Source organism: Micropterus salmoides, unplaced genomic scaffold (genome assembly GCF_014851395.1).
Source record: "Micropterus salmoides isolate LMB-PRFRI ecotype aquatic unplaced genomic scaffold, ASM1485139v1 Ms_hic_scaffold_22, whole genome shotgun sequence".
Classification (NCBI taxonomy): Eukaryota; Metazoa; Chordata; class Actinopteri; order Centrarchiformes; family Centrarchidae; genus Micropterus; species Micropterus salmoides.
In genome coordinates, this window is record NW_024041373.1 from 11,336,069 (window position 1) to 11,346,163 (window position 10,095).

General features: G+C 40.8%; 1 protein-coding gene across 1 annotated transcript; it reads right to left on the minus strand.

The window, feature by feature from the left end:
- Positions 1-7,278: 7,278 nt before the first annotated feature.
- prr18 (proline rich 18) lies at positions 7,279-9,518 on the minus strand. The gene has a single exon (XM_038737225.1). The coding sequence runs from the start codon at positions 9,240-9,242 to the stop codon at positions 8,475-8,477; it is 768 nt and encodes a 255-aa protein (XP_038593153.1). The 5' UTR covers positions 9,243-9,518; the 3' UTR covers positions 7,279-8,474.
- Positions 9,519-10,095: the final 577 nt, after the last annotated feature.

Sequence of the window (10,095 nt, forward strand, 5' to 3'; positions counted from 1 at the left end):
GCTGATGTGTAAGCAGCTGATGTGTAAGCAAAATTTTCTTAAAACTAAAAATCATATATAGTTAAATTATTAAATTTGTTAAATTTTAATACTGTGACAAGTGGGACCACAAGCTCTCAGATTATTTCTGCCACTTTTCGGTAAATGGAGCACTGTTTGCCTGGAAGACCATAAAGCTTTAAATGTGAAGAAACTTTCTAAACAGTTCAACATCTGCTCACTGTGCTGGCATGAAGTGACACCACCGCCCCAATTGCTAGATCTCTTTTGTAGTGGATATAATTGCAACATTTTCCCCTGGATGATGTTTGTCAGGGTCAAAGCGACTGTCCGTGGTTATAAGTCTCCACAACAGCAGGGTCAGATTGTGTTTGGTCATCTCACTTCTACGTGAGTAATCAGCTCTCTCCTCCAGGAGGGTCCATGCTAAACAAGCCTCCAGTGGAGTCAGGGTTTGTTCTTAAAGGCAGTGCAAACAGAGATTCAGAGTGTGCACAGTTTTAAACCAAAGGCCTCTGCACCTGAACCCCATCTCCCTGCCGGCCCACCATCAACACCAGCTGTATCTTTGACACACAAAACCTCAGACATCTAGGTCCTCAGATATACAGAGTACACTGTGAGTCATCGAATTACCTTTACAAACATTTTGGTGCCAGATCAATATTTTATGCCTAATACTCAAATCAGATAAACTTAACACTTAAATGTTGTGTCACTTTAAGGCAATAGTGAGAAATTTTGGGAAATGCACGAATTTGGTTTCTTGAGAGTTAGCTTGAGTTGATGAAAGATTAAAACCTCTCTCATGTCTATAGATTAAGATAGTTTATCTTTTAGAATAGCACCAACCCCATAAAACCACAACCTGTCCTTTTTTCACTTGATGTTTATGGATTAATGTTAAAGAAACAACATATTACTGGTTAATTAGTAACGGGCTTCTGGCTGTAGCCTTATTTACTTACCAATATTATATATATATATATATATATATATATATATATATATATATATATATATATATATATATATATATATATATATATATATACTTAGTGACAATGTACTTTACAGAGAATTAGATTTGAATGAAACAGGATTCTTTCTCAGCTTGGTTGTGACTGCAAGAGAAAGATGAGTGAGAACAAGCCACCGAGTAACCTCTAGCACTGGAGGAGCATCCAGAACAAAGAGACAAAGCGGTCAATACTCAAGAAAATCTAAAACAAACTCAGACTTATCACATTGTAGGTCTCCACCTGGACTGAGAAATGTGGTCCTCACGTCCAGTCTCTTCAGCAGCGCAAGGATGTTTTTCTGACGTCTTGTATTGTGTCATCAAATCAGCTACAGATCTGCTTCCGAGCACTGTTAACATCACATCAACATACATACAAGGTTACACCTTCTGGTGTTTTTTTTCCACAATAGATCTAGAAAGAAGGTTTATGTTTCAAACTGTGACTCAACTCCTTTTCCTGACATCCTCCAGACTTTTATGTAGCTGTGACGGGTGATGTCTATATTTGATGCACCTGTAAAAGTCCTCCAAGTCGTTGTGGGTTTTCAGATGTCCACGCTCAGCTAACTGCTTCTGGAGGTCAAATATCTCAGAAAAGCAATACAGTGACAGAGCAGATTGAAGTAAGGTGCGCTTTTTACATTTATTGTTTGTGTCAAGCATACTTTTTGGTGCTGGGACAAAACCTACCAGGTAATAGCTGGTTTTGGGGAGGGACTTCAGGTATGAGTCATTGTGCTGCAGCTTGGAGAAGGCCAACTTCTTTTGTTTCTGAGTAGAGAAGAGGAGGCAGACAGACAGTGAGAGAAGCACAGAGGCAGAGAGTTGTGGGAATACATTTAAAGTTAGCCTCCCTTGTTTCAGGGGCTGGGAAACAGAGCACACAGAACAAATGAGAAGTAAACACGCAGCCACAGGAAGCCATTAACTGCAGCAAGGACCAATTAGGCCCCAGCAGGAGATCTTGCCTTTGCCTGCTTTGGTTGTGCCTCACCTCTGGGTCTGTGACAGAGCATCTCGATCTCAGCCGAGGAAACATTGGGTAGTTTCATTTGCTCAGCAATTTGAAGCCAAGGATTCTTACTGGAGGGCCTCTAAAGTCCTTTATTGTGCTCTCTTTGTCCCCCCACCAAGTGCAAGTCATTAGAGCAGACAATTACATCCTCCTAAAGAAGCTCAGCTTTTACAGGAGGGGAAGATAAGACAGGATCTCTGTCATGTTAGACCCCCTCTCTGCAAGCACTCTCCAAAGCTTATTGCTCTTTTCACACCCAGTCAGAACAGAGACAAGATGATCATCAAAGTCAATCACAGCAGCTACAGCAGAAGTAGAATTATACACAAGAACAGGAAATTAACATTTGTAAAATAAAAAAGTTAGCTAAACACAGAATTATGAAATATCACCATAGGCTATCTGAATGTTTGTGGTTTTTAATTCTTCCAAATTTCCAGAGGGTACTTCTTAAGTGGTGCCATTTGAAAACTGTGACTTAAGGGTTCACAAATTTATACAGAGAATGAAAGTGTCCAGTATTCAAAAAGCTTTATTTATAGCGGCTATAATCAATATATTTATTATGACAATGTATCAAATGACAATGTGAAAACAATGTGAAAGGGGTCACTCGTACCTACATAGAATAATCACTTTGCAGCTCCTCTCGGCTTTACAGAGGTTTATATTTCAGCTCATTGTTTAGCTGTTCCGGCCAGCAACTTTACTGTTTTGGTTCACTCTCACCACTCTTACAGCGGCGTTTTCTGCCGACAGACAAAGGTAGCGACTAGCTGGCGAATGTAGTCAAGCATTTAGCAGCTAAATTGATCTTTAAAATTCTAAGAGAGGAAATCAAACCTTGTAAATTCAATCAAATATTCCAATGTTAAAATTCAGTGGTATTTACATTTCAACATGAATTATTCAGTAGTGATTAAATTTCACAATTGTGAATTGTGTGTTTATAAAATTCTAATTTGGTTCCATAGAATGAACTAAAAACACCAGATATACTGCTCAAACATTACTTGCAAATGATTTGTTTCATATGCAGTAACATTTGACATGGTACATACAATAGTTGCTACTGAAGCCACATTCATTAACATTGTTAACCTACTATACTGTCTATACTGTGTAGGACACAAAGACAGGATTAAGTTGTTAACTGCAGCAGCTGCTGCATTGTTTTAATGGTATGCATGTCACTTGAGGAGTAAAAGACAGAGTGAAGGTGTCTTAGTCAAAACAAGGAGGCTATGATTTGCAGGAGTGTGTATTTGAGCCAAGACAAAGTGTACCGCAGCAGTAGGCAAATAGTGGCCTGTGGGCCAAATCCGGCCATACAGCAAAATACTTTGCCCCCTGACGAAAGTTGAAGATTTAACTTTAGTTTATTTCAATACTTTTCCTACATAATTGTATGTAAATCACAGCTGTAACAGGCTTTTTGAATAGACCATGGTGCTGAAATTAAGTATTATAAAATTACCAGATAAACAAATCAAATTTATTTCAACCATAAATAAAGTGGACCACAGTTCATTCTGTGTGCATAACCTCTAAATTGCATAGTTTAGTCTCATAGTGCAATACAAAAAACATACCTTACCTGTGTAAGAATCATTTTTCTGTTAGTCTCACTAATGGTGCAGAATGGTACATATGTCCTAAGATAAAGTTTTTTTTAACCTTAAATGAATTTTAAAAAAATAAACAAAACATACTGAAAACACACAGGCCTGCATTTCCAATGTGCCTGTAAAATGGCCCCACAATGAAAGATGATGAAAAAACTGACCCATGATGGATGTAATTGCTAACCCCTAGTGTGTCAAAGAGAAAAACAGGTATAGTCAAGACTGGATAACCAACCAGGCCACTGCCCAGGGGCCTATTAATTTCATGTCAGGAGGCTTTTGGTTTGGTTTTGATTTGGTGGAATGCAAAATATTAAACCTAAAACCTAAAGCAGATTTTTGCCCCCACAGGTTGTAGTAGGTAGGAATGGTGTGATAACTACAACACTCTGCAGGCAACTGAAAATGGGAAAAAGCTCAACATAGCTGAAGGATATCAGGGGCAAGAAAGATTAAGTTACTGAATCTTATGAGTTTAATATATTAAGGAATATAATGTATAATGAATGTAATTATCTGTAATAAAGAAGATTACTACACAGAAATATCACTTATCTGTCATTTAAAACCATTATGTGAACGTCAGACCGACTGTGACATGAATCAAAGAAAGCCCTCAGTGTGTCAACGTTAAGATTTCATGTTTCACCTGCTTCATTTCATTCTCAGACTTCACTCTGGCTGTGTCATTTCTCTGCTGCAGCAGTAACCTCTGTGAGTGGACCTTTTCTTTGAGTAGGGCAGCGTAGCGGCTATGGAGAGCATCTCGGAGACGGTGCATGTTCCTGTACGCCTCTAGATGGCGCTGGAGGATAGACAAAGAAAATGGAAGGACAACTAATGGAGGGAAGTTAGCTAACAAAAAAGCACCACCTGAGTATGGAGGCAGAGAGCAGTGTTTCAGTATTGACTACAGACAAGGAGGTGATGACATTATTGATTACTGATCAAAGAGCAGGGGATATTTCTTTCTACACTGTTCCCTCACTGCATGACTGGGCCTCCTTTGCTGATGACTGGGAGCAGAATGGGTGCCTCAGTGACAATGAAAGTGTCTTATATCATTTGCATATAGCAACCTGCTCCAGCTGAGCTTGACGCCGGGCCTTCGCCTCTTGGTCTGGGTCTGCAATGCTGTCTTGAATTGCCGTCCTCCTCCTCAGCTCGGCTTTGACTTCATCGCTTGCCTATCAACAGTAAAAACCCAATTTAGATGCTGTGGGAGTGAATCAGTCAGCTTGCCTGAAGATTAAAAAAAGAATGCCTTTTTGGTAATCCCTCTAGTCTGCCAAGAGCAACCTCCCACACAACAGCCTGACACTGTGTTCATGTGATGCCCAAAAGATACGCAGGAGGAATATGCCCACCTCCTCTCCTACAAAGCCCTCACCTTATTTCCTGCTCTTCAGTTGGAAAACAATTTTGTAAGGCCGTGATCTGCCCTAAGCATATCACCGGGCAACAGTGTCCTTATTTTTTTAATCCTGATGAAGACTGATACCCAACAGATGTTGCAAAGGGAAGTTTTAGGGAGAGATTTCAACTACTACATCTTGAGACAAATGTTGAATTTTCCCAGCAAAGGCCACTAACAGTATAAAGAGAAAATATAAGATGAAACGGAAAGCATTTGGATAATGTCACCAAAAAATGCGAGACTAATGGGAGTCAGAGCACGCATGCCAAAGCAGATTAACTCTACATGCTTCTTTTCATAATCCTCAAATGAAGAATCAAACATGCTTGAGCTTTTATGGGAGGACTGATCATATTGTTCTCTTTGAGGTCACCCTGTCCCTGGGAAATCCCTTGTCCTTAACAAGCTGCCTTCAAATGACCACGTTACTGAAGTTTATGGGCTGAGTCTGCTCAGGAAGTGTCTGCTTTGTGTTTTCTCACAAAAGCTGCTGGAAACACAGGATTTATCAGTTCCGTTGCCACAGTAATACTGTCGTGGCAGAGCGAAGGGACCTGCAGTTCTTTGCTCTCACTGCTGTGTGCAAAGTGTCAGGACGAAGGCAGCTCCCATCTGTGCTCCCTGCCACTATAAATCAGTGGAGGATAATGCAGATGTCCTGCTGTACCACGTCACTCTGTTAGACAGCGATCATGATACTGCAGTGAGGTGGACAGAAGCCTGCAGCCATTTCTGTATTGTTGACTTTTTGTAGTGCTCCTGAACTGAAAAGAGATGGGCATATGGGATTGGCTAATCAGTGAGACAGACATTGCAGACAAAAATAGAAAATAAAGACAGGTGTAGGCAGAGACACGCAGGTGGAAACAGAGACAGTTTGAGGCAGAGGATGAAAAGACAGAACTGAAAAGAGAGACCTGCAGCATGGGGTGCAGTTAACAACTCCAAAACAAAAAAAAGACCTTAAAGGGAAGTTTGGAGAAAGTGCGTCCACTTGTAACCAAGCCGACAGTCTCAACTGTTGCCAGCTTCAGCTTCAGCTTCTTTAAATTCTACTTTTTCCTATTGAATACAAGTATTTGAGCTACTTCAGACTTAATAATGCAGTTCTCACCCCCAGGACAGACATAGTCATGAATAGCTTGGCTTCAGGCCTAAATCAGACAGCAATGAATACCAGAGAGAGGCACATAAACAAGGCCACAATTGAAATGACACAATAGAAGAGGATTACACAACTTTCGGTCAACGAGCCAGCAGATAATATCATCACAGGGGCAATGGAGAACCGAACGAGTCTTGGTACACACTGTACTAGCTCTGCCATGACCTCAGTCTGCAACATGCAACAATTAAACCAGTTTGTGACACTGAATGGTAACATCTATGAAGGACAAGCTGCTTTATTCTAGCACTTACTTGTTTACTTACATGGTGTAAACAAGAAATCTGTAATGCCATCTACTGTACAACAGTAAAATCTTGTAGACTACTAGGACACATATTTGACACCTGTTAATTTCTGTTTATCCACTCCTGATTAAAATGTCATTTAACAGGATAACAGCAGAATAAAATATAGGAATATCTCAGTGCTGATGAGTGGGTTATTTAAAATACCTTTTTTACAGCAACAGGTAACAAGTGTACATCGGAAATAGCGGGCAGGGTGCTTGATTGATGAAGGTCTTTGGACTTAGATCTCATGGCAAATCCACTATTGAGGTTACCCTTAGAGAAAACAGGCATGGATCACTGAAAAAAAAAGGAATCCTGCTGATGTGAAAATGATTTGGCACCAAATTCAAAAATAATGTCAAACAACAATGTTACACAAGTAAAATATTCAAAAACAGCTTACCAGTTGTTGGCATGTGAAATTTTCAAACACACTGTAAAGTCTTAAACGTTTCTCTCCTCTGGCCAACTTCTAGCTTTAAAGTGTACCAGGCTCTGAGTAAAACTCTGGTTACCAAGTTACCCAGAAGAATACAAGAGAGTTTAACCTTATTGTAGGGAACCTCCACACCGTACACACAAATACACACATTGTAAATGCGTCTGTGAACCTGCGGGGAGATTTTATGTGTCCAAAGCTTTCATGTAATTGCTGTTTCCTTCAAAGTGTGCCTTGGCTGGTTTAATGAGCAATACAATAACATGTAGGCAACTGACACAAAGAAGGCAAAAAAGTGTCTTTAGGGCTTAATTTATTTTTTATTTATTTTACTGAAAACCAGCTCTTTCTCCCTGAGCAGTACACAAGTACTCTCAGTTTAAACTGGGAAGACCTTTGCTGCAAATCATATAGCCTAGTTCTGGCACTTCAGGTAAAAAAAGAAATAACTCCCAGATGTTGGTACCTATACAATTTATCTCTAGTACATGCATTGTTTTGTTAGATATAACAGAAGTAAAGCAGACTGGAAGTAATTTCCTGAGGGGATCATGCACCTGGGCCCTACAGTACACTGGTCAACCCTGCTTAAAAGAAAATCTAAGAAGCTTAAAACACTAATGCCAACATGGCCCCAGGTAGGTACAGTGGCAACAAAGAGCCTTTAAAATACATGTAGAGTCGGGAACCGGTGTAAGAGAAACCTCAATGATGGCAAATCAGCACCATGAAACAGAATTATTCAAGAGGCACAACACAAATCAGCTTTTAAAAGATTCAAAAGGGTCAGTGACACTTGCATAATTTTTTTTTTTTTTACTTCAAATGGCATAAAATCATCAGCTGAGAACACTTCGACAGTACAAATATTTAGTAAGTATTAAATACTGTACATCACTGATAAATCCCTACAAAGGATATATCACCCTCTTATTAGAGGAAAACATTAACAGTCCAGTTTGGTTTCAGCAGCAGGCTCATATAAAGCCGTGTTGTTGAATGTTTTGTTCTCCAACACAAAGGAACGGTTTCACGTCCCTTTACGCAAACCCCTCTGCCACAGGCGCCCCACTGAAAACAAAAAACATGTGCAAAGGACAAGAATATTAAGGTATACCAACGCCTTCAAACTTCAACAAAACATAGGCATTTAAACTCGCAAAGCCACGTCCCTGTGAACAGTAATAAAACACTGTTGGATGAGCCACAGGCGGCAATTAAGCGTTCACATTTTTGTTCAGTGAACGTCACATTCCCAATACAATTTAGTCATCTATTTTTATTTGTGTGTCCTTTTTTGTTTTAGTAAATAACAAATTGACATTCCTCTGGAGACAAGTGGATTTTCTCCTCTTATTTGCAAACGTTTCATTTACAAGACTCCAATAAATTAAGAATAAGATGGCATAGCAGCAGGCCCACATCGGTGCACACTTTTCACGAGTCCATCATCTTTTCAGTCCGCTATCTAAAAATGAAAGATCAAAAGTCAGATGTCAGCAGCTTTTAAGGTGCGGGAGTGCAGAAAGTTTGTCGACTTTTCCCAAAGCAGCGGCGTTTTCGACACCTTTGAGCCACTCTTTACATTTCCTCACAACAGTCTCGTCCACGTCTCCATCCTCTTCTTCATACTCCACATCGTCATACTTGTATTGATCATTCAGAAGAGATATTTTAACGATGGCGGTGATGTCCTGCTCGGCGCTTTCCACTTTGGCTACAGGAGGGCAGCCCTTGGACCCACCGTGCGCCTTTTTGGATGGAAAAACTCGCCTGTGCCGAAAGTCCGCGGCAGCGCAACACTTCTGTTGCTTTGCAATCATCTGCTTTTCTAGATTACGTTTTTGGATGACAAGAATGGCTTCAGGGGTGAGACTGAGGGTAAACTGAATCTCCTTCTTCCCTTCCTCTTTGCCCTGCAGATGTCTGGTGGAGTCCATGGAGCTGGAGCGCCTGACTCCTTCGGATGAGTCCTGAGGTTTGGGCAACGTCAGCCAGGAGCTCTTCCCCTGGGTCTCCTTGCCGGCATCCGCCTTCTGTGTTGGGCTTTTACTCTTCTCTTGTTGGGTTTTTCGCCCCAAATTCCTTAAATTCGCCGATGCCCAAGAAGTGGATTGCTTCTCCTTATCGGATCCCCCTTTCTCTTTACCGGATTTGCTGGTGAGCCCAGACTGAGGAGGCACTCCGTTGGCTTTCTTTTTCCCGAATAGATCCTTGCCAGGAGAGGAGATCCGCTGGTGAAGGCTGATGGGCGGAAAAGGCATTTTGTGTGTGGCTGGAAGTATTCAGGATATAAAGACGTGTAAGTGTCCAAAGTGCATATGAGGAAGCCCTGCGCAAAGCGACGACCGGCGCTCTGCGGGCATTATCCAAGTGCGAGGTGGAGAGGGGCTGTAGTGCACCTGTTGTCCACACTAACCGGAGTTTAACTGGTGCACACACACGCACAGCCTGGCTGCTTTATGATCGAGCTGGCAGGAAGGCGTGGTCAGAAGAAGCACCAAACAAAGCCACGAAAAAACGGCGGTGATGTCATTTCATAATCTCAAATAACTTCCTCAAGCGATGAGCCACATCCACCTCATGCTCCCCTCTTTTCTCACAGCGCCTCTCTGCTGGAACTGGACCAGTTCACACACATACAAATACATACTCACATACAGTATAATTACTGTAGTTTTTAAACATTTACTGTAACTTTGAATTTGGAAATTTATTTGAAATTAAGCTAAAAAAAACACATAGAATACATTTCACAAAAAATGTACCTCAAACTGAAACACATAGTAAAGTAGTCCACCTAAAACTGCAGTTTTACAAAAAATACTATAACTAAATCTAAGTTCTTACTGTTTTCATATGTTGTAAACGCCGTTAAACACATTGGACCATGGCAAGTTCAAAAACACGGGGAAAAAATGAAAATGTTTCATATGTAACTCACATTCTTCAGTTAAAGTAGTCCTACAGATGTGAATACACCTCCCTTTGTATGGTCATAAAAATACTGTTTGTTCCTTGGTCATGAAAGATAGCCACGTCTCTCCTTGAACTAGCAAAACACGTCATTGGCACCGTGGCTGGAGCTGGATTTGGCATTTCAGTCAGTCAATATCG

Excerpts from the sequence above, each read along its gene's own strand:
- prr18 (XM_038737225.1), bottom strand. The coding sequence starts at position 9,242 with ATGCCTTTTCCGCCCATCAGCCTTCACCAGCGGATCTCCTCTCCTGGC.